General features: G+C 40.8%; 1 protein-coding gene across 1 annotated transcript in view; it reads left to right on the plus strand.

The window, feature by feature from the left end:
* Positions 1-11,044: 11,044 nt before the first annotated feature.
* Positions 11,045-25,740, plus strand: part of GALNTL6 (polypeptide N-acetylgalactosaminyltransferase like 6) — a gene marked incomplete at both ends in the record, with an annotated part of 483,371 nt that continues 468,675 nt past the window's right edge. The window contains one exon of the mRNA XM_082315259.1: positions 11,045-11,173. Within this exon, the coding sequence (XP_082171385.1) occupies positions 11,045-11,173 (129 nt within the window). The remainder of the gene's footprint in view (positions 11,174-25,740) is intronic.

Here is a 25,740-nt window from a genome sequence, read left to right on the forward strand (position 1 = left end):
GGTAAGACAATGTTCCTGGCCCTTGAGTAGGAGGGGAATACACAATTTAGGGAGTTTTAGACTTCTTCATGACATTCGTTAAGACAGGAGGGAGGGGTAGCATTAGTCAAACAGATTAAACAAGTTAGTTGAGCCCCTCAGGCTGGAATGGACCCCTGGATCATTCAGGCGAGGTCTCTACTATTGCACGTAACCACAATGTTATTTTCCTAATCATAAAGTTAGTGAGATCCTTCTAAAACAAATTAAGTTGCTTTCTCCTAATACTTGATGGAATTTTAGTCTACTAGCTAAAATTTCATTCCCAATTTTCACTATCTTTTTTTTTCCCTGGACATTTTATATATGATCTTGTCTCAAACTATACTAAACTCAGTTTCACGTTTGTTATTCTAGCCATCGAGGTCATCTAGCTCTTCCTATATAACATTCTAATCTTATCCTTTATTGCTGATGACTCTCAAAATGTCATTAGCATATACCTGCTTTTTGTGCCAAGATCACTAACGTAATATTCAATAACATTTTTCCCCAAGACTGATGCTTGACCAGCCTCTACAAGAGCTGAATTTTACACAGTGAAGACAGAATTATTTAAAAAAAAAAAAAAAAAAGGAGCATATATCTAAATTATAATCTGAAATAGTGCATACCCCCTGAAGACATAAGTATATTTCTCAGTCAACTTGATTGAGTACAGTCAGAAGTTCAAGAATGGAGCTGAAAGAAAAACAAAATACCAAATAACTCATGCCAATAACGAAAAGTGCTTCTAAATACAGGTCTATGTGCAGATGGCATCCTTTTCTTTCATAATAACATTTAATATGGGATATCGGTTAACTTTTTTCTCGGTACAGAACCTCAAGAGACCAGAGAAAATTTTTCAGACTGAAATTTGAATTAGCTTGTGCTAAGAATAATGTTTTGACTGACACGAGGCTGACCAAAGACTGATATAGTGCTGCATTGTTAATCACCGTAACTAGGTAAGCTTGGCTGAGGCCCTTTCCCTTCTTGAGAATTTTTTCCCATTGTCTTATGCACTGACAAAATAAACCTATTACCAAACAGAGAGGTGCAGTCTTTCTGAAAATTAGGTAGTATAGATGTGCCTCTGTAACTATATTTATGCAATTATGTTTGCTAAACCTACTATGAAAACCACTCACAGCAGTGAAAGCATGTTTTCTACATGCTGCCTGTGAGCATCTCCTCCAAAACATGCTTCTCTGATACAATTTTAGGATACTTTCCAAGAAGATGTTCAAACAGGTATGCTTAAGCAGCTAATTTTTAAGTGCAGATGCACAAACCTGGTCAAAAACTGTGTATTAAAAGCTGTTGGAACTCCTGCTAAGCAAGTGCTGTTGCAAAATACAGAAGAATTTTTCTTGTAAAAGCATGGGGTGTTGGTTACAGAATAGATTTGTGTTCGTAGTGAAGACAGGTCGTTAGCTGCAGTGACCTAAGTCAGCAATTACATGATAACAGATTTAAGCAGGGTGGTTGACTCACACACAATGGCAGTTCCATCTTCACTCAAACCCAGACATAAGCAGTGCGCAGAAAACTCTTTAAACACTGTGGGGTTTTTTTTCCCCCTTTTTCATCAATAACATTTGTGCCTCTTCTCAAGATATAAGAGTATGTGTCATTATTATTCATGGAAACTGTCAGGCTTTTTAACTCCGTTGAGAAACATGAAGAGTGAATGACAGATGGGGACCGCTATCTTGGCAAGGAAGTTCTCTGCTAGCAAAATGCCATGGTATGAGACCTGAAAGAAAGAAGAGACGACAGTTTAACTTGTTCTTATACATAAGAGTAATTTGAAAAGAGGCATTTCATTGTGAAGTAGCTTGAGATGCCATGATATTTTAATTCTTACGTATTTAGGTTGATACAGTCTTCAGTCCTGCCCTTAGAAGACAAATGGTGTTGAAGAGTTTAAAACATATAAATTTGGCTTAATACTGCTAATGCTAACCAGCTGCTCTGGTGGCTTCCCAAAGACTGAAGGGCATTTAAATCAGGTGTGAGAGCTTGAGAACACGAGCTTTAAGATTTTGTAAGAAACTTCAAAATCCCTACCTGTTGCTGAGGTGTTCAAACTGTAGTGACTCTTTATCTTGGTAAGTGCTTTGTATGATACATTTTCACATGTCCATTGTATGCTGTTCTTGGGATTTACTACTTGAAAGACTTCATTAATCACTTCATAAAGAGCTCTTAAGTTTAGCTATTCTTAAATTTATCATTTACTTCAGTGATGAAAGTTTTTTGAAAATCCATTTGTCTCTATTCTTAGCTATTTTTTTATCCTTGAACATGGAATTGATCCTTTTGATATTGTATTAAGTGACTAAAATTAGCTCCCTAAGGTGTGGAAGGCCCTCTATACCCTAGTTGTGAAAATGTTTTCCTCTAAATAATCAGGGGGAAAAAATTATAAGCTACATTTGCAAAGATTAGGCATTACCATGGAACAACATTTCTGTTTCAGAACGTTAGCTTTTTTTGTCAAGCCACACGAACGAGTACTCTTTTATTGCCTGTAGCCTGTTTCACCTCTCATTTACTCCTTACTGCTGTAGCTAAAATGAAGCTGTTCTTGTTCTCACTTTAAGGAAAAAACTTCAAGCCAGATACATATGTTCAAGAGCTCTAACTCTGAAGTGAAAGTACAGGACAGAATGCTTATTGATTCACATTACAGCAGCAGAGAATGTTATTGGCTTTTCCCATGTACATCCCAGTGTTGTCTAAGGACTATCAGCTCTCAAGCTAAGTTACTGCAGCTCTAGCACCTGGTGCTCCTTCTGACTATTTGGAGGCAAAACAAGATTTAGAAACATACAGTAAGCTAGGTATTTCAAAACAATGGATTCGTGGATATTTTAACATCAGAAATAGCCAGGTCTCATAAATATTCATAAAAGGGATAAGCATGTGCTCATGGAGATGTCCACACATTTGTTAAAATTGTCCCTGCCCTCAGTTTCCTGATGGTTATTGTCTTTTATTCGGGGTATGAGGAGGAAAAAACAAACAAATAAACAACACAAAACAAACAAAACCCCAAACCAAATGAAAAAAACCCCTCAGCTTCTTTACATTCAGGGCCACCTAGATTGAGGTAAAGTTTTTTTTTATATCTGATGACCATTAATACTTTATTTTCTCACCTTTGTGCTAATACAAAACATTGAAATGATAACATTTAGTTCAAAATTTTCAATAAGCTTTTGATGAAACTCTTTGGTTAGTTTCATCTTTATTTCCTTCATAATATTCAGTGATGTCTGTATTTGTTGTGTTTGATCCTTCAATGTATTCTGAGTCCTACTACTGTTCAATATCTTATGAGCCTGAAGGAAGTCTAAGACTGAAAAGACAATTTGTGATATCTGAATTGCAATAGCCAACAAAATCTTCCAGTTCTCATGATGGCTATTTTGAAATGTGGATAATAACTTCCATGGAAAATACTAAATATCTGGTTAGTAAGAAAGACTGTAGATCAACCTGACAGTAACTATTGGTTATTTAGGAAGCATTTTTCTCAGTGGCATTCCAGTCCTTTACGTTTTACCTTTGGCTAGCTTATCCCTAGTCTTCAATGTTTGCATGTAAAATGTGAAATATATTAATCATTAAAAAGCAGAAAAAACTCTTACTAATACCCCTTAGAAAAAAAAACTTTCTAATATTAAGTATTTATCCTGAGCCTTGTTTCTTTCAGCATTTATTTTCTTACTTGACTATGGTGGAATCAATATTGCAAATCACATTCACACAGCTCATCAGAAATCACTGGATTTGGTGATTATAATTTTAAATAAAATGACATTTTCTCCTTAATGATGGAGGAATACGTAGTCGTTAGAATCCAGGTTATGTAATTGCTGGGTTGCACCCAGAATATATAAAACCATCATCTCGCCTTCTATGGCGTCTATGATGCCTTTCTACAGTACGCAATGCAATTCAGTGCAGTGATGTAGTATAAATGTGCTGCTTCTTACTCGCTTCATGTTTTTATATATATTTACACTACAAATTTGCACTGATGGAACTGGAGCTGTCAGCATCATGATCTTCATTTAAATTCTCTTTGACAGTTTCCTCATCTTCAAATTTGAAGAAAGTATTTATGTAGCATTTGTTGTCCTAGGTATACTTCACAGAAATAAATAGTCAACTGTTGGTGAGTTAGGGAAACACTACATGTTAATAGCATTGAACCATTAGTAGCAAACCACCGTTTTAGTTTGCTCACTTTTCAAGCTGATATCTTGATCTCTGACACAACGGGGAGAGGAAAAGGTGCAGGCCGTTACAGTGATTGAGGTGACATAAGGTCTCTATGCAAGCTACTAAAGTGACTTTCTTCAGACCTCAAGGACATGTAATGTACCCTAGGGAATGACAGGAAGGCATGGTGAGAGTTTGGGGCCTGTGGTGCTCAGCTGGCTGGGAGGGCATGGAGGATGACAGAGAGACGACCTGGTGCCATCTCATCCATTCATCCTTTTATATGATTAACTGAAATAAATTATTCCCAGTGCTAGACCTGGGCTTAGTCTTGGAAAGAACTCTTTGGAGCAACCCAAAACAAAACTGGAGGCAAATGAGCAATTAAGCAATGTGGAACTCCTTCTAGCCCATTCTTCTGTCCTATTTATCAGTGTAGACGTCTGCAAAGTTTGTTGGCGATGCTTCTAGTGAGAAATGGGAACTGAAGGTGACATCTGCTACCTTTCGATATATTCTGCACATTTTACAAATTTGGTGAGATGAGACTTCCAACCGTGTTAAGGAAGCTTTGCAGAATGTACTGCTTTATTTCCAGTAATATAATGCTATTTGAGATCCAACCTCGATCAGGTTGTGTGATGAGAGTGTGAAGGTCCTGTGTATTATCAGACAAAGGAAACTCTTGGATGTGAAAAGAGAAATGTTGATGAGAGGGCTTACTAGACACTTGGAAAATACATAGCGAGCTTTCTGAAATGGGCCAGAGACAAGACCAAGGAAGGTTGATCTTCAAAAACAGCTGAATGCTTTTCCCAGCTAGCACAGAGCTGAGTTTGTTCTGTTCTTGTAAAGCTCATGTATTGCTTCTGTTTCTTGAAAAGATAACTTTTTTTCATCCAACTTCCTGCAAATGCCATGTTCCTGCACCATATTTAGGTCCAAATTACTGTGAATTTTTGTGAGAGGAAGAATGAGAAACTATTTTTCCTGACATCAGTGTTTTATGATTACTGAGCTATTTAGAAATATTTGACATTGTACTGATTTTCTCTCTCAAAATAAACTTTTCTGATTACCCTTGCATTTCTGTGATTTCTTTTGTGCAGTAGTGAATCTGCAGCTTGTGAGGTAACTGGCAAAAAGTCTGATCCATCAGCATTTTTGTTTGCTTTCTTGAGTTTGTAGTGGCACAGCAACAATGAAGAAGTAATCATCCATCATCCAGCTAGTCAAACAGAGTAAAGATTTAAAAGTGGAAATAATTCATGGTGTTAGCATTACTCATTTAAGAAGTTCTACATGACTTTTACTGGAGTAATAGTTTTCCTTCGCAATTTAAACCAAACTTTATAATTCTGGGATAGAAATTACATTATTTTCTCAATGCCAAAGATTTCTGGGGGGACTTCCCCAATAATCTTTTCATATAATTTAGTTCTTTTCATTGCTATTAAACTTTTTATTTAAGGTAATGGACCTTTAAGTGTGCTATGACTAGAAAATCTCCACTGGCTAAAAAGAAGTGGTCTTCAGATTTATAACTACCTCAATTTTAAATGTTTGCAGTATACTTCTCAAGTAAATTTTCTGGCTCTATGCAATATTGCCAAACCTAATAACTTAAAAAATACAAGTTGGGATCTAAAAATCTTGATAAAAGGAACTTCTCTTGAGTTTCTCTCTGAGGACTAAATTTCCGTATTTCGTATGTGAGTAGGAGGGCTCCTAGCTTTCCCTTTCAGCTGAAATTCTCAGTTAACTTTGAGAACAAGAGTTTGATTCTAAGAAAAACCAAATGAATGAGATTTACAAAAACTATTTCCACAGTTAGCAGCAGTACAAATATGTCATGATGATTTTGAAACTTGATGACAAAACTGGAGACAGAGGAGGCCAAAATTACTTAGAAACAGAAGGTCAATAAAAAACTGTTACATGTATTGTTATTTATAGCCAGAGTCTATATATAAATGAGCATTTCAGTTTTTGAGGTGAATATGTTGAAACTTTTCTGTGCAGAATACATTGAAAATGTATGTTCTCTGTGGGAGTTTGGAGGATCTTGGATTTTGAACTTTTGTAAAAGAGTACTTTCCTATCACATTGAATTTCCATTTCTATTTCTAGTATGCTATCAGCGTCACGCTTTTCCCTTGAGGTTTTGATCGATCTTAAGACAAGTGATACAGAGAGAGGGTGTGAGGTGCTGTGAGGGACCTTTGGAGGTCTGAGGATGAAACCAGCTATGATAAAAGCATGTCAGTCTCCTAAATACCAGAATCGCCAATTGTTTGCAACTTCGTTTCAGGTCTGGGTTATACCTGGAGAAGAACAGACCCCTTTACCCCTCTTCCTGCCTTTGAGAGTGGTTTGCAACACTACGTGTTGTCTCTAGCTAAGTAGACTGAAACAAAACATGGGAACAGACCTGGTCATTTTACATCTCCAGTAACCTGGAGGAAAATATTGTCATCAAAGCAAACTCCCATTCCATTACCTTTATTCACTCTTTTGTATGGCAATATTACAGACGGTTGATCATCATTTTACTAGATTCGTTCTCTGTTTAGACCATACCAACCTCTGCTGTTTGTAACAGTGAACACAAAGGTGGGTACTTTATCTTTCATGTGAGTGCAGAGTTTGGCTCTTGTGATACATGCGCTGAGTAGTGGCTTTCCTGCATGAAGAGCATTGATTAGCCATGAACTGAAGTCTCTTTTGAGTAATTCTATACGTAAAGCTGTGATCTCAAAAAATGTACCTTGCAGGCTGTCTGAGTTCAGCTTCAAGATTTGAAATGCATGGCTGAACAGCTTCTCGTAGTCATCTTGCTTGGTAGCTCTCATCCCTGCTAGGATGTTTTACACTCCGCTCTGATTTTCTGTCCTAGGTTGTATCAGAAGTCTTGGGGGAACTTTTGACTTAGGAGGATATTTTGGTAGTGGAAATGAAAATATGTCCCCAATACACTAAATTGTGGTGCCAAGATGTGCAGAGTTTCAGAATGCACCTCTTTCATTCTTTTTCATATATGGCTTGAGATTTCAAACAGCAAATACTTGAAGGTTTGAATGTATTCCCACTGAAGAACTGTATATTCTGCAGCTCTACTAGAACTTCTTCTAGGGCAAGCATACATTATTGCCACATGCTTTGATGTGCGTTTGCAGCTTTTAACTTGCAGAACAGTGAGGCTGGTTTTTTTTTTTCTTCTTTTTCCTTCCTTTAAACTACCTTAGCATCTTAAAAATGCAGCAATTCTTACTAGGGCTAGGCGGCCTATGATTCTGTGAAAAAAATTATTTGCTGAAAAATGTGCCTTTATTCTTTACAAAGCAGACCTGAATTTACCAGTTGTGGACTATGACCCTTACTACAAAATCAGTTGCAGGATTCAGGAAATTAAACTGAATTTCATCTGCTGAGAGTGCCTGCATTCATTTCGACCTCCAGAGAAGGACTTAACCGGCATGCTGTGGAATTCCAGTACGCAACATCTCCTAAACCTTTCCTGCCAGTAGTCCTACTTTTTTCTACACAATTATTATATGATCTCATAGCAATCATTTCTATACTTAGGATGGCTCTAGCTATTATGTTTCTTGCACTGAGTGGAAGAACATCAGGGCTGAATCCCTTCAGACAAAAAGGCAGCTGAATCAAAATCTTCTATATGCTCGGTAAGTTTCCTAACCCTGGATGATAAGCTAAAAAAGTAAGTGGAATTTCTGACAAGATCAATGCTCTTTGGTTTTGTGAATGCTTCTAATCTTTTGGTGGATTCAGCTCTTGAATACAAGCTCAAAATTTTTAAATTTGGTCAAACGGAATACCTTCTTGGTTAGCTGCACAATCAAAAAGTGTAACTGCTTGCATAGCCCTTTTGGTGGTCTTCTATGACATCCTTAAAGCCTGGTGGGAGTGAAAAGAAAATAATGAAGTATATCCTTTGTCACTAAGACAATAAAGCAAAGCCTCGCACATGCCACTCTTCTAAGCAAGATTAGTTTACATAGGTCTTGCAACCATCAGGGCACGTGCAAAATTGTCTGGAAACTACAAAGAGACTAAAGTATCAAGGGCTCACTCTCAAATGTGGGAGGATACATTTTGCAGAGCTCTGCAAGGATCTGTCCTGTATCTGAACACGTTAAAGTTCTTGCTAACAGTCTGGATTACAGAATAGAAATTGTTTATTAAATTTGTATACGACAGTGGAAGATAGGCTTAAATTCAAAGTGATTTTGACAAACTGGATAAATATTCTGGAAAAAAATATTATATTTAATAGAGACAGTGCAAAAGGGAGAAGTATTCAGCCATAGAGATAGAAATAGGAACAATGAATTAGGTGGTAGTTAATTCTAGGGGAACGAAACCAACTAGAGCTTGCATTGTATCACAAAATGGTCATTAGTTAACAGCCTTCTCCTGTTACAACGAAAGCTTGCATGCCACCTGGAAGCATGGAAAAAGGGTATATACTGTGACACATGCACAAGTATCCTTCTTTTCTTATAAACACTTGTAGGGTTCCAAGCAGCACATTACACCCAGCTTTGGACATTGCACTTCAAGAAAGATACAAATCAGTTGAAGACAGCCCTGATGAAAGCAGTAAGAGATATCAGCTGTTGAGGTGTCCTGGAGTGCCTATGGAACAGTATCTGGAAGCGGGCTTTAACTCTGTAGAAACTGAGGGGAATACTCTGCTTGCTGTGTCTTCGGTGGCTAGTGTAATACTCTGAAATCACAGCGAGGAAGATTCAGGTTAAATATTACGGAAAAGTTTGTGACTGCAAGTCAGAACAGATTGCCTGAGGAGGCTGTAGTGGTGCTATCGCTGGAGGACTTCAGAATGGGTTAGACAAACACTTGTCAAGAATGACATAGATGGAGCTGATCGTGCCTTGGGGCAGAGCCATGGAGGAGCTGACCTCGCAAGGTCCCTTTCAGCCCTACTTTTATGTGAAGAGCATTATGCTGTTTCCTCCCACCCCACCTTCAGCATTCAGAGTTCTTCTGTTCCTCCCACAAGCTTTCCTTTATCTCCAGCTGCTCTCCTAAAAATAACCTTTAACTGCCTCTTTTACTATTTTGTGGATGTGTAGGAAATGCTTTCTGCACAAGACAGTTCTGTGGATGGACAAGATCGATCTCACCTACGAAAAAGGGCGGGACTACTTCTCACCATTTGTAGAGATGCGCTTTGGCTACAGAAAAGGGGTTCTTACTGCAGGATTTAGACCTAGACATTCAGAAATATTTTAGCCACCCATAGAAATATGGACTGTAGTTGAAGTGACGGCTTTTTATATGCAGGGCAGAAAAAAAGGAAGTTAGGTGTACCTTTATTTTTCAATATTCATTCCTGACACATTAACGTTACAAGTCCGGTACACGTTTTCCCACTGTTTGATGTGATGAGGCTGAAAGGGCACTAGGTCCCAGTAAGCTTAACCTAAGCGTCCTCCTGTTTTGCTGAGAGGAGTTAGTTTGAGAAGAAAGGATGATTGTGCTACGCAGTCAGAGCGAGCAGCTGAACTCAGACCAGAAGCCCAAACGGGCCTGATGCAACAAGCAGGGTAGAGCCGACAACCGGAGCGACGTCGCTTTGAGCATCTCCTTCCCTCGGTGCTGCTCCCGAAGCGGGGGCTGACCTCAGCCCGGGCGGCGGGGGGAAGGCAGGGGCTGCTTGGGCTGGCGGCCGGCGGGCGCGGGAGGAGCCCGGGGAGCCCCCGGCAGGTGAGCGCCCCGGCGCTGCCTGGCGCCGCGGGCCGGGCCCCCGGACAGGGAGCCGCCCGCGGGCTCTCAGCGCGGTTCCCCCCGCGTTTCACGTAGCGCCGTGGAGGACGGACCGGAACGGGAATTGCAAGCTCCGTCCCCGGTGCGCGGCGGCGGCGGCAGCAGCGGCGGCGGCGGCAGCAGCTGCGGCGCCGCCCGGCTCCGGCCCGGGGTCCCCCGCTCGCTGACTCGCCCGCCGGCGCGGAGCCGCGGATGGCACACGCGGGGCGGCCGGGATGAGGGGAGGGGGCGCGGCGGGGCGGGCCCGGCGCTGCCCGCCCCCGGCCCGGCCCGGGCGGCGCACGTGGTGGCGGGGGGCGCGGGGGGCGCCCTCTCCCTGCCCGCCTCCCCGGCGCGGAGGGGCGCGCTGTGCCGCCGCCCCGGCCTCCGCGCTCCTCTCCGATTTTTTTTTTTTTTTTTTTTTTATTTAAACTCTTGCTTAGCAAATTGCGCGTGATGAGCTCATGATGCCGCGCCCCCTCGCCCCGGGCCCGGGCAGGCAGGGGGACGTGAGGCGGGCGGGCGCGGCGAACGGCGGGGGCTGCGCGCACCGCTAGCGCTCCCGCGGCCGGGAGGAGGGGGCGCTCTCCCGGGCCAACGCTGTTTACCGGATTCGGGTTGGGGGGGGAACCTCTTTTTTTTTTTTATTTTATTTTGATTTTTTTATTTTTGTTTGCTCTCCCCCCCGGCTGTGCGTTGAGCTGTTTGCTGCTCCGTGCGCAGGTGGATCCATGAGCTCCCCCGGGAGCGGCACCGCCGCCGCGCAGCGCCGCGCCGGGGCGAGGGGAGCGGCCGCCGGCTCCGGCCCCGCCGCCGCCGCCGCGGGGGGCGGCCCCGCCCGGGCACGGGGTGGGCGGTCGTGAGGCGGGCGGGCGGGCGAAGTTTCTCCGCGGCGCCGGGCCCCTCCGAGGGACGGCGGGGAGGGAAGGACCTGGCCCCGCGGTGCTGGGGTAGCTGCCGCCGCTGCCGCCGTCACCAGAGCAGCCCGGCTTTGGCCATGAAGAGGAAACAGAAGAGGTTTCTGCAAATGACGCTGCTCTTCACCGCGGCTCTGATTTTCCTGCCCGACATCGGCCTCTGGGCTCTCTACAGGGAAAAGCACCTGGTGAAGCCCGCCGAGCCGCAGGTAGGTGCGAAGCCGCCCGGGAGCGCTGCTCCGCGGTGCCCCGCTCCGCCGGCCGGCGGCGGGCGGGCTGGCTGCCGCCTCTCGGGGCCCGGCCCCGGCGCTCGCCCCTCCGGGGCTGCGAGCGTGGGGCCCGGCGCCGGCGGAGGGGTGCGGGGCGCGGCGGCCGGCGGAGCGGCGCGGCGCGGTGCGGGGCGGAGGGGAGGAGAGGAGAGGAGGGCGGCAGCACCTGCGCCTGTCCTGCCTCCGCGCTGGAGAGTGAAAGTTGTGGGCGAACAAATGAGCCCGCCGGCTTGGGTTTCCCCGGGAAGGGCAAGGGTGGGCAGTCACAGAAGCTGGCTGTGAAATTAGGAGGGCGTGGGGTCTTGCATGCTTCGTTGGTTAGCCGAGGCTGAGGCTGGTCTCTGATTTTCATTGCGAGAGTTTTTACCGCAACTTTTATTTATTTGCCTACCTGTAATACTTCTTGAACTGGTGTGTGGCTGTATGTCCGCTCAAATTGCTCGGGATCCATCTGACACCGCCTGGATTTTTTTGTTTCCTCTTCCTTTCTGTTGAAAACTCGACAGAACTAACTGGCAGTCTTTTTCTCTCCCGAATGTTACTAATGTGCCCCGATACAACTATGCTGCGTGTAACTGCTTGTCAGACTGATGCCACAACGAACTTTTAAATATTTCCAGTTTGCAATCTCCTCAATCACTGTTATTAATAACAGCAGTTGACATAAGCTATTTTTTTCTTAAGTTATTCTTCAACTCGCTGGGTTTATGTATGGCTCATAAATCACAGTATGACTGCATTAAGTGAAGTTTAGTTTTAGGGAGTTGTTGTAATGCAGTGCTTTAAAAGCCTGCCTGTAATTTACCAAAGCTTATATTTGTTCTGTTCAACAGTGCTATGCGCCTACACTGTAATTGTCAGTGTAATTTAAATATAATATAAATATTTCATAGATCATTAGTAAGAAATTATGGGACTGTTTGATCTTTTAGCTTGTTTACCACTCGCATAACCTTCATGTTAGAATGTATTAGCATCATGTATCATTTTAGTGTATTAGTAGTCTTAATTTCAAGGGTCATCACCCATGTATATAATGCACTTTCCACATGCTAAATGTATTTAAGTCAACAGCTTCAATTGAACAATAACATATTTGATTCTTTGTTAATACAGCTATCCATTACAGAAGTTAGTCCTCCAAAGTATCGTAACTTTGGTTAATGAAATATGCTGAATGGAAGATACTTTATTACTACAGGAGGAAGTTAGGGATAGCTTCTTAATTTGAAGCTTACTTTATCTTTCCGAGGGTTTTAAAATGCAGTAGGTGTCAGGTGCTAGATTTTAGTTGGAAGTAATTTCTGCTGAAAGAAAATTATACACAATCATAAGTGTCTGTCATTAGTTTACAAGGTGCATACTGTAATCTTTGCAGTTTCTAATTTACTTTGTGATTTAGGAAAGCTAAGGCGTTCAATGCAAGTAATGATTTCCATGTTTGTTGCACGGCTCTTTTAAAGATACATGCCTTGACATAAGATGAAATTTCTAATGTTCAAGACTGCACAGCATGAGTGGATAGCACTCAGAGGGAAATAACTTTTTTTTTAAAGTTGTGCATAAAATGGTGGAAGAAAACCTTGGAGGTCAGCAGCTGAGCATACATGAAGGGCTAGTGAGACTTGCTAATGAGACCCCAGCAAATTTTAAATCCTAGATTCTCTGAAAGGGGCTTTTAACTAGCTTCCTTTTTTTTTTCCCTTTTTTTTCCTTTTCTCCCCACCCGAATACTAATTGAGCTGTAATGGGACTGTTTAATGGGAAAACAATAAAAATGAGCAATGAAACTTTGAACCTTACAGCTGACTCTAATGTAATTCCACTATCACTGTCAGAATTGAAGTCATGTTGGCAATGTCATTACCCAGTGAGGATAGCAGGTTGAAGTAGAGGTGAGTAATGCGATTATGGTACTTGTGTCTTTTGATGTGCACGTTATAACCCAAAATGCATACAAGGAACAAGGGTTGAAATACAAGTTTTGAGTTCAACTCTTCTAAATATAAAGGAAATTGTAAGAAGATGCTTAGTGTATTTCTTCAAGACTACACTAGAAATGAGGTCATACTATAAAAGACTACATTAGAATAGTGAAATAGTGTCATAGACATACAACTTTTTTCCCCCTATTAAGTTAGTAGGAGATGCAAGAATTTCAACATTCAGTGCAGTCATTCTTTGCCCTTGAGGTGTTCAGTTACCCAATACTTAGTGTGACTTAACACAAGTTTAAAGGTCAGTCTTACTGAAACTGCAGCAGACTCTTCTTACACGTTCTCAAGTTGTGTTACGTTACATAGGTATGTATGTGGAGTCAGCACATGAGCCAGTGACCTATAGTCAGGCTGCTGTGGTACGTCCTGACCATGAAAGAGGGGCAGAGCTGTCAATGACTTAGCCATAGGCTGAACTGGTTTTGCCCTCGTGAGTGAGATGTGTGTCTAGTGGTATTCTGACCTTGGCAGTAATGCTTATAAACACGCCATCTTGTTTTAATCACAATTAAATTAATGTTACTGATCTTCAGTTTTTTGGGGGGAGATGGCATGGTGAAATCCTGATTTTCTGACTAGTTGAAAATTAAACTTTCCAATTCATTGCTAAAGCAGACATCCCCAAACTTCCATGTGAATGAGGACTCTGTCAGCTTCTCCCACCACCTAAGCTGCTTGCCACAGCACCAAAGCGAAGGAGGGATAACAGGCTGATGGAGGAGGCATTGATATCCTGACAGCAATAGGCAGAGAAGCTGTTCAAAAGCAGTCCATGATGCAAAAATCTTCTATCGATGTGTAGAACAGTGTCCCCTGGGGACTGTGTCATTCCCAGTGCCTAGAAGAGGGCACTTGTGCTCTTTAATGCTACCTAGAAATTCCAATGTGACAAAATAAGTTGACTTTTTTATTCTTTAAAATAGTACTGCAATAAGTTACATAAGAGTATTTTTTTGTCATTGTGCAAATTCTGTTTCTGAGCAGAGAAGCTCTTCTTTTCTTCTTTAGGAAAGATTAAAAAACGAGAAAGTGATATTGACAACCCTGATTTCGGACAGCATTAATGATTTTGATCACTGTACATTAATTCTATATGCATTATTGACATCTAAGTGTTTCATAGAAACTTACTTTTTTTTTAACCTATCATAGTTTCCTAAGGTTTTCACTTGTGAACTTGATAGACTTGGTCTTTATATTTCAATAATTGTTATTTACTTCTGGTTTATCACAAGTGGAACTTCAAGGATAAAGGTACAGATATTAAGGTTGTGAGTTACATGGAGTAACAAGCTCTCCATAAAATATAGTTTGACAATAAAGTGGTACACGTGAGGAAAAATAATATAATCAATTTCTGGTTTAATTCTTTTTAAGTCAGTCTTCCTTGCTGTACTATGGGAATAAGGGAAATTGAATAGGATATTTTTATTGCTTTTTAAAAAAAGTCTTATAAATTCCTTAACACATTATGGTGTCCTTGAGTTTTGATTATGGTTTTTACAGCTAGTTTAACTTTGTCTTTTTTTTTTTTAGTCACTGAAATATTATGCATGTGATACAAGTATCCTGTCTGATCTTTTCTTTTGACAAAATCCCAAGGCCAGGGTTTTTATATACTAAATTATTCTGATAAAACTTTTAATGTCAGTTTTGTTTTCTGCGGAGGAGAAGCAACAGTGCAGTACAACCAGTAGGATGTAATCCTAGCCCAAACCTGGTTATCTGATGCTATCTAAAGTTAGTGCTACTTTGTCTGGCTACAGTAAGGCTTTTTCCTTGTCTGTTTATATACTTTCAATATATGAAAAACAACTTCATATAAAAGAACCGGATTTACTGCAGCAGCTTTCCAGTGTCTGTAATATAGGTATTTGGTGAAAAGTGTTGAGAGAGATGTTTCTTTCTGTTTTTATGGGATGCCAGTGTGGTTGGCCGAAAGGAGGGCCGTCTAGTGGAGTAACCCCTAATGCATTTCAACTTCATTTGGTACTTTTTTCATTCAATTGTCATCTCCCTGCTTCCCGGTGTCAAATCTCCTCGCTTAAAATTGGATGGAACAGCAGCATCTCTTAGTCACAGATGCTCTGTAATACTTATTCGTAGGTGTATTACTGAAATGCTTTATGATGTGTAAAGTAAGGAAAGAAGGTAGACTTCTGGCTTCGTTTCACTTCTGCTTTGGCACGGTGGGGCACGCTACTTTAACCTCCTGATTTAGGCACTTCTGCGGGAGGAGCTCTCAGTGGTGTTGGCCCTTTTTATTTTGGTGCATGCACAGTGCTCAGAGCAAAGACCAAACTACAGCCATGCTGTCAGGGGAAAGCGTTGTTCCATGCGATAGAGTCGCACTCTCTTTCCCTTGTCCTGTGAATTCTGTATTTCTGTCTGGTTAGCCTCATGATTAGGTCTTTCTCTTGGGATATGTGAGGTACGGATTTAAATGAACTCCTCAGGATAAGGAGAACTCAGTTCTTACAAATCCTGGGCCTGTATTGTAGTTGGCAATCAGGCACAAAATCCCCCTGCCAAACCTGGTGGCTGTGAAAGTACTAACTTGCGCTCCTGAATCCAGAAGCAGTTTCAGCCTGAAATCTGTCTTGCAAACAGTGTTTAGTTTCTGAAGTCTGTGAAAGAGGTGAAAGTTTAAATTTACCCCAAAGTGCAATGTTTCCTACTGTTTAGTACAACACAGGTTCTGATAATCATAATTGTTCCAGGATAGTTAACTCTGTTTACTCACTATTGGTGCCAGTGAAGTACAAAGCTTGGGTGGGTGAATTCTGTTTCTGGAGCTGCATAAAAGCTGCATCTTGAAAGTGAATCCATCCATCCCCCCCCCCCCCCCCCCCCAGCTGTATTTCCCTCACTTTTCTAGTTGATTTCAACAGCTACAAAATCTTTTACTGAGTATGGCTTGGGTAGGACACAAATAGACACCTATTTCCTATGACTGCACTGTCAGGACACTGTCAGTTACCTATGTATTTAGTTCCGCTGTCTCAGTTACTTACCTTTGCTTTCACCACAAACTTGTGAGGCGGGAGAGTTTTGTTTCTCTTTAACAGACGAGTAAATAAAGTATGGAGTGACAAACAGGACCAAGTCTACAAAAGTAACTGCTCGACCATTGCTGACATTAATTTTTACTATTTTGGGAGAGTGCATGGCTGACCATAAAAAAATACTGGTAAAATGAAACCTCACTTCCTATGCTCAGTTTCTATGCATGTGCTGTTCCAAGCAAGTCCTCATTTCTCTCCCCAGAGCAGCAGCTGGGACCTGGTGTGTTCAGTCCTCTTTTATTCTACAGCCCTGCTCATTGCTGTGCCAGTGTGTCAGCTCCAAGAGCCCCTATACGTGGCATGGCAAAACAGAGCTTAGTGTTTTAAAATACAGTGCATTGGGAATCTGCGTTTGCCATTTAAGTATTTAACAGTCATACAGTTAACACTTCTGTAATTCACTTCTTTATCTGAATTGTTCATGTATAATTTTATTCCCCTGTATATATTGGAGCCTACTGAGGAAAATATCGTTTGCGGTCTAAAACCTTTGTTACTTTTAAGATGCAATATTATTTTTGGCAATTAACAGTATGTTTCTGTTGTATTCAGTATACCAGAGGGAGCCCTCCTGTGGTTAATTTAATACCTATCAATTTTCAGGAATGTTACTAAACAGAGTATATCTTACAGGATAAAATGGGCTGGTTTCTATATTTAGTTTTCTTTCCATTTAACTCGGTGTTTGTATTGCATTTCAGCTAATATTATTGTGTGTAGTTACCTTTTTTTTTTTTAAAGCACAGTCATTTCAGATTAATCCAAATCAAAACACAAATCCAAGAAACCTCTGTGCACGCCAACATTTGGACTTGCAGAAAGGCCACTGCGATGACGGGGACTCCGTGGCCTTATTGAAGCAGTGGGATGCAAGATTGCTCACTGATTAGGGGGGCATACCCAAGCTGTGTTTTGTCCCCTCACTGGGACATGGTGCTCACTTCTTTCCTAAAATTCCTCATCTCCCTGTGCAGGGAATGTAGCTCTTGTGTTTGGGTCCGGGGAAGTGCAGTGGTACCATAGGTACATCCCAGTTGGGAGCCAGACTGCACTGTGCCACTGCACGTGCCGTTCAGTGGAGGTGCAGCCATGTGTGTAGGCAGGTGTCTGTTCACATATAGAAGAAAGAGCAATTCAGCTTTTCTTTCTTTCTTTTTTTTTTTTTTTTTTTAATGCTCAGACAGGTAACTTATGGTCTTTGTCTAGCATTATGCTGATGCACACATTTATAGCAATTGACTTCAGCAAAACTGAGTGTATGCTAACTATTTCAATGGATTGGGGCCAGGAGCAGACATGTTTGTTTACTTTAAATAAGGCTGAAAAAAATTAACTCAGAGGTTGACAAGTTAAATACAATGCAGCTCAGGAATCGCAAGCTAAAAGTCCTATATCTATCATAAATGTTCCTCACTGTCAAGAGACCAAATTACGCTGACTGAAGGAAATAGCAGTCCCAGTTTTTTAATGTTTCTTTGAAATGTGAAAAGGCTTTATTAGGAGACGTCAACCTGCTAAAGCAACTCCTTTCTGAGAATTCCGGTGTAAACTGGTTTTTAAGGTCAAGCTCTATTGTGATTCATTGGTTTCAAACTGTTTTTGACAATTGTCACATTTGGAGGAGTTTCACTGGGTGATGGGCTTGGCTGGGTAATCTTTCTCAAAATATGTCTTCAACAGAGAAATCCCTTCCCTTCTCTTTATGAAAAACCGCTACAGAAGAGACCAACTTAAGGAGGTTTGCTCAAGAGGTAAAGGAGAGGAAGAAAATCTATTGCAGGAATTTAACCGGATTTCATGCTTCTCTTTCAAATTCTTCACTTTCATTTCCATAATTTTCACACATCTTTCTTCATAGAGAAGATGACGTGACTCCAAGTCTGTGCAAACACCTGGTGATTCAAGTCAGCTATTTAATTGCCAGACTAATAGCAATCTATTAAGAGAATTGTAGGAATAAAAATGGTGAGGTGTATGTGCAGCTAACATAGAAATACATAGGCTACAATATCCCACTCCTTTCTGGATGTTTGTACTCTGCAGGGTCAGAGCTGCCATGTTCGTGTTCAAGGTACTGTTTCACAGGGACAGTGTTATCTTATGCTGCTATTTTAAGATCTCTTGGCAGAACTTATTGATGGAATTTCCTATCCTCTCTTTCTTCTGGTTGGATCCTGTTTATTGAAGACCTCTGCCTGCACTCTAGGAAGTAGTCACTAGCTGAAATATGAGGTTTTCATCTAGCCACATGTAGATTTAATGGATAACTACAGCATCCCTTTCCCCCGTCACCTCCAGCTGTTGGTTACCATCCAATGCCTGAATTTTTCAGCCAAATCTCTGGTGGCAGGACATAATGACATTTGACAGATGCTTCATTGGATCATCTGAAACCACCTCCACAACAGTTTAAGCCTATCTGCCAGACGTTTCCCTGAAATAGTTGAAGAATATTTGCATGTCTTCTTCAGAACCATGTGAGCAGTAACCCCCATGAGAGCTGCAGCAGCAAGGAGTTTGGAGATTGGTGACATCTGGCAGTGCCGTGAACATGCAGTGCCCTGAAACTTGTCAGGTTTGTGCCAGCTAAGAGTTACCATGTCCAGTGCAGTTTCCTACACTTTTCCAGGTTGTGAGGTGGTGTTTTTTTTGGTTTTTTGTTGTGTTTTTTGTTTTTGTTTTTGTTTTTTGTTTGTTTTTTTGTTTGTTTTTTTTGTTTGTTTGGGGTTTTTTGTTTTTGGTTTTTTTTTTTTAAAATTCCAAATTTACAGTGCAAATTGGACACAGTAGACTAGAAAATCTGGCCCATACAACTTAAATGTTTCATCGATCGGCGATAAACCATTGATTCCATGCTTAAGATGCAGTGGAGATTTAACAGTTTACTTCTGTGCTATACAGCAGTTTATGACAGGATGCGATACTGCTAAGAGATTTAGCTAGGCAGAGTAATTATCTGAACTAGAATTTGGTCAGGATACCAGTGTTAATACAGGGTTCTTTAGAAATTGGATTGCTCGCTGAAGTGTGTAAGTGTAGATTTATCAGACTAACTTAAGGTGCTCATTTGCGTAAAGAAGCATAATTTTTCATATTTGTACTTAAAATAGAATAACAGATGAGTTTGTTTAGGAAATTTTAGCCTGTTTACTTATTGTTGCTCTCTGGAAATCGTTTTCCATAAATTAAGTACTAGGAGAATGCAAACAAATGTTTAGTACAAGCAAGAACATTTTATAGCCAGCCTGTGACAAGTTCTGTTTATAGATGAAGACGGGGAAGAGCAAGGGCTCCCTGTGTCTCTGTTCAGAGCCAGTGTCTGGGAAATACAGGCCCTGCATGTATATTCCTGCAATGTTAACAGCTTCTATAGTGTGAGATAAGTATTTTATCCCATATGTTTTTGCCTCACTGTGACTAAAATCTCCCAATTTTGCATTAGATAGGATAATTGTCTGTCACAGGCAGTTTGTTTTTTCTGTTTAGTCATCCAATCCCTGGGCTATAAGTTGTGCTTGTAATGTAAGTTTTGGGTAATGCTGCTGAAGCTTTACGTGGTTGTGTCGGAGAAGGCAAGGTCAAACAAGTGCACATGTACTTGGGAGGTTTGAGAGATTCCCACACACACGAGTTAGCTCCAACAGGTAGTGGCAATTGAAATCTCTCTTCTGCACAGATTAGCTATACCCTTGGCAAAATTTTGCCAGTGCCTAGCAAAGCCTGCACGGATGCAGCAGGAGTTACCCAGAGCTAGATAACTTGAGGAGACACTAAATTGTACCAAATCTTGTGCTGAACCAGTATCCTTCAGTGGTTCACCAGCTCTGAATCATGTCTTGCACAGAATGCAATACATGGTTTAATGCAATAGTTTGCTTTTTATATATATATTTTTTTACATGAGAGGCAAACTATCTACTGTGGTCCTTCAATGGGGAAAGCCCTCTTATTTTACACATAGCAGCACACCTCCGTCTCTTGCCTCTTTATCTCCTTTTTATTTGTTCTTTTTTTGGGGAAAAACACATTTCAGCTTCTTTAATGTTTTTGATATCTCGTTTGATTGCTGGGTAAATTATTATATTGGATTGCTTGAACCTTGCAAATTTTTAGATTGCTTTTTCTACAGAGTGGTAGTTTCACATTAGCATAGGGAACGCATGGAAAAGACACATTAATGCCATCCTACAAGAAATATATTGCTATTTTTCAGGCTCTGATAAATGACTACATTTTAAGTTGCATTTGATATGGATACAAAATGAATGACAGACTTGAACGGATGTTGTTTTTCCAGAATTGCTCAACATAAACTAAAGTGATAGTCAAATTGCTGATCAAATTTTGCAATTATAACACCAGTATAAAAATGTAAATCCAGAACTTTTATGATATTAAGTAATGAATTCTCCACTAAAGTTACAAAATTGTTAGACACACAGCATACATAGACATAAAAAGTACTTGGGATGGCTGTAAAAAATTAGCAGAAAGCTCAAAAATGACATGCAAAAGCCTCACAGCAAAGTATTCCTGCAGTATATTTAATCTGTGTTTCACATCAGATTAAGTCTTTTGCAGCATAAGGGCATCCTTGACATAATTCCCAATGATTGAGAAGCAGTGGGAATTTCTCCAAGTATATGGAGCCCCTCCTCCTAATGATGGTCAGATTTTATTTTGATTTATATTACTTCTTGATCTATATAGCGGTCTGAGAGAAGAATGGTTTTATCTCTCCGTTTTCCCTAAAGTAATCCATTTAAGAGATACAAGCCCAATGAAGGCCATGCCAGAACATGTGTATTAGTCTATGCTTTGCTAACATGAAAGTGAAATTGTGTTCACCTCCACCAACTGCCTATATATACTAATGGAATTTAAAAACAAAATTGAAAGCTGGCATCTCGAGCACTGCAAACAGAGATGCCATGTGTGCAGGAGGGGCTGCAGAGGAGGGCAGGGAGCTTCTGGAGCTCCCTCAGGGAAAGCAACAAAGCTGCAGAGGGGTGGGAAATAAATCTGACTGGAAACACAGTCCGCTACCTTATGTGATCTTTCCCCATCTTCCCTGTCTGCTTGCTTCATGAGGAGAGGATGCACCAAGAGCAGTAAAGATGCTGAGACGTTTAAGCCATCCATATACAAAGCGTAGAGAGAAACTGCTTGACAAAGAGTTGTTATTAACGTGAGACTTGCTTTTTATAAAAACTGAGGTGGTATCTCAGCAAATTACTACTCAGAAATTCCAAGTGCTGCGGTTCATATGCTGACCCCACACAGAGTAATAGTGCAGTCACTGAAGATGAAGGTGCTTTCATTGAAGCAGCTTCAGTATGAACAAGTGAGAGAGAAATTTTTCTCCAAATGCTCAAGACGCACAACAGATGTCTCCTTCAGAAGCAATGAAGAAAAATTTTATTTTATATTGAGAGAAGGGAAGTGGAGATGGCATCATGCTAAGCAGCAACCTGCTTCTGCATCTGGAATGGATGTGCATGACAAAGGAATGCAGGAGATCAAGCCCAGGACACGTGTATTTACTGCCTGTGCACACTGTAACCCCTTCAGACAGAGGTCTTGGAAAAACCTGCCTTTTTCTTGTGTTGTAGAAATGTTTGTTCTGTGACTTATGAGAGTAAAATCTTACTAAATTGAGTTTAAAACTAAAATTCAGTGAATTGAGACTCTTCAATGCATTTTAAAGAAATTGTTAGTAGACTAGATTCTTCAGAAACGATTATTAGTGTGGGCTTTGAGTTTTTCCTCTTTTTTATATACACACACATGTGTATACATACACACGTGTATGTTTGTTTATGGGCAGGAGGAGGTGAGGAGACAATCTTTGCTTCCTGCAGGGAGAGGGAGTTTATTTTTCTTAATGTAACATGCCCTAACAATCTTATGAGGAGTGGAACGATTTTCTGAAAACACCATGCAAATACATGGCAAAGCGTATGTTTATGAGTATAAATTCAGTACAATCTACTGTGTCTTTGGCATTTTCCTTTTTTTTTTTTTTTTTTTTTCCAAATAAATGTGGATTTTTTGGTTTGTTTTTTGTCTCCCCTCTTTATGCACAGATTGTATGTAGGCTGGCTTTATGTTCAGTTTTTGAACACTGATAACTTCAGACGATCTACTGAACTTTTTTTTCCTCTCTACTTCTAAGTCTTGAAATATGTAGGCAATAAAGATGTTGGCTCGTTTAATTTATACGCTTGATTCTTTCCAGTCTTTCCTGTTAGTTGTTTCTACTCTTTGGACAATGGACTCTCATATGCATTTCTTTAGGAGACCGTACACATGTTTGTTCAAAAAATACTTGCCCAAGACTGCCATTTTTGCAATATACTTTGCTAACCTGCTTTTCTCCTGACATCCTGTGATCTAAAATAATCAAACGACTGACCTTCTCTTCCAGTTAGTAACCTTCTTCATATTGCAGATTAACCTCTGTTTTGCTGATCTAGTTGGTAGAGAGACCAGCTACTCTCTTTTAATGATAATGGAGAGTGATAAGCTGCCAGAGTGTTAGGATGGAAGTGACAGGAAGGAAACATGAAGGAAAGGAAAATGTACGGCCAGGAGAAGAATAAGGAAAATATATCCTATCAAATATATTTCTGGACATTCCAAGTTATGTTGCTATCATGCTACCTATGCTTTCTCTTTCATGTTGCTCTGATCCGCATCTCTGGCGTATATTGTTATCATATTATTATTTTTTTTAAATGCATGCTAACTGTAACCTAGCTTCTCTGTTCTGATTTATTATCGCATATTAGTAAAGCTGCTTCGGAATACCCTGGATTAATGATGCATTTTAAACTGTTTTAAAATGACCCCAGGTTAGGTCAATTATTGAAGTAGTGCCAGTGAGGAATATTTTATTTTGATTGCAGTAAGCTCTTAGTTTTATGCTAACTGCATCGTACAAACATGACCTGTGGAATTTTAATGTTGTAGTGAGTTGAAAAATGTGTGAATAAAGCATGCTTCATATTTTTATGTATCAAACTGAGGCTGCTTCTCGAGAGGAGACTTTATAAGCTTGTTTTCTTCTGTTGTACATGTGATCACCTTTTTGTACTAGTGCTCTGAGAAGGCAGGCCTGTCTCTTGACATGAAGGGAAAAGTTAGCGAGACGCGGGTGCTGCTTATCGCATGTTAGCTGTCAGTGCACTCACCTGTTCTGTATCCCCCCAACTTAATAGACCCGTGCTACTGCACTTGTTACAAAACAGTCTCTCTCTGCAGCCTGAAGGTTGGAAGGACTGAGTAGTTCGGGATGTTTTGGTGTGGAAACTGCAGCTTGGTGATGCTCTTTGAGCTCCAAGGGGAGATTTTTAGTGGGGCTGCCTAACTTCGCTTCCCGACGTGTTGTGGTGTTTTTGATGTCCGTAGCAGAGACAGGCTTTGCAGAGGATGTCCAAAGAACAACAGTGCATGTGGAGAGGAGGGCCTCAGTTTCCCCATGGCACTGTGGACATTAGCAGCATTGATGCTTGGTAATATGCTGATGCAGGACTTGGGGTAGCCTCCCTGAATCATGTTTGCCATGGCTGGGCAGAGCGTGATGTCAGGCAGTGTTTAAATGTGAAGTGATGTAGCCGTCAAGGTGGTCTGTGCGGTACACTAGGCTGAAAATCGTAAGAAGGAAGTGTGTTTTACCCCTGGCTTTGGAACATGAGTGGGAAATAACTTTTTTTTTTTTTTTTTAGTACTGAATGGAAATATTTGCCTACATTGATACATTGCATATAAAGAGGAGACTATGGCCTTAAGATATTTTAATTACTCTGTGGAATATCTGCAGAGCTGTATATTCATTCCTCTGTAGCTTGAATTCTTGGGTACATATAGATATGAATGTGATCTTTTGCTATTTCCAAATGGTTCCCATTTTCCTGGTATTGAACTTTGTTTGATATCAAGGCTGTATTTTGGATTTCAATATGAATAGAATCTACCACAGGAATGTGTATCTTAACCAGCTAAGAATAAAGAAAAAATCTTTTCTTTCCCTCCCTGCCTCAGTAGAGGTTACTTACAGGAAACCTTACTCATTAGGATTCTATAGGCTGAGCTGGTCAGGGATTTGCCAGGTGCTTACCAGAACACCACTTAACAGTTTGCTGACAGTAACTGGTGAAGATAAAAGCTCATCTCTCTTTTTTAACTTTTTTTTTTTTTTTTTAAAGTGAATAGCATAATGTGAAGTTGCTAATGCAAAGCAGTACGTCTAAGATGGAAAAGGTGTTTTTAAAGAACTCTCCTGGAATTTAGTTTTAGAATTGTAGAATGGGTTGGGCTGTAAGGGACCTTAAAGATCATTTAGTCTGACTGCCCTGCCATGGACAGGGGCATCTTTCACTAGGTTAGATTGCTCAGTGCCCTGTGCAGCCTGACCTTGAACACTTCAATGATGGGGCATCTGCAACTTCTCTGGGCAACTTGTTCCAGTGTCTCAATACCCTCATAATAAAAAAATGTCTTCCTTATATCCGATCTAAATCTACCATCTTTCAATTTAAAACTGTTGCCCCTTGTCCTGACACTACAGGCCTTGATTAAAAGTCTCTCTCCATCTTTCTTATAAGCCCCCTTTATATATTGAAAGGCTGCAATAAGGTTTCCCCAGAGCAGTGCATGCTTATTTGCTAAAACCTGCTCCTGCACTACACTTTTACATATGATGTAGAAATTTGTGGGTTTTTTTCCTCTCTTTCGTAAATACATGCCTGCTATATAGTCCTAGCTTGTATATACAAGTTGCAGTGTGGTATTATCAACTATACTGTTGACCAGGTGTGAGCGCTTGAATTTTAGAATTACACAAGTGCTTCCAGAGTATTTTGTAGCAAAACGACAGGATTTTCAAAAAAATAGTCTTCATTGCCATCATCCTTGTTACTGGAGTAAAGCTCCCATTGCCTTCAATGGGAATTGAGTTTTGTAATCAGTGCTGTCAGTCACCGTCTGGACTGACTTTTCTCTTTCATATCTGAATCTTACCATCGAGTCCTTCCTTTCTGGGATGCCATCTGTCAGGCAGTTTCTTTTGACTTATTTCCAGCATCAACCTTTGTACCTTCTTTCATGTCCTCTTTTGTGCTCCAAGCAACCTCTCAAATCTTCATTATCCCTGCTGTTTTCAAAATACATTTTGAAAATTGCTGTACACAATGAAGTACCCTAGCAATAATAGCTATTACCAAACCCTAGGCAACATCACAGTCATCTGAAGAAAATCTGTCAGGAGGCCAGGGCTTGGAAGGCGTGGACCCCAAACCCTTTTTTTCATCCCTACAAGTGATATTCCAAAGCAATGGCTGAGGGTGAAGTTTGAACCACTGATGACGGAGTCTTTTCTGTGGATAAAAGAAATCGATTAGTATGGCAGTTATCCTAATAATAGCCTATAAAAATATCAGCTCTT

The sequence above is a fragment of the Platalea leucorodia genome, assembly GCF_965183815.1.
Source record: "Platalea leucorodia genome assembly, chromosome: 6".
NCBI lineage: Eukaryota > Metazoa > Chordata > Aves > Pelecaniformes > Threskiornithidae > Platalea > Platalea leucorodia.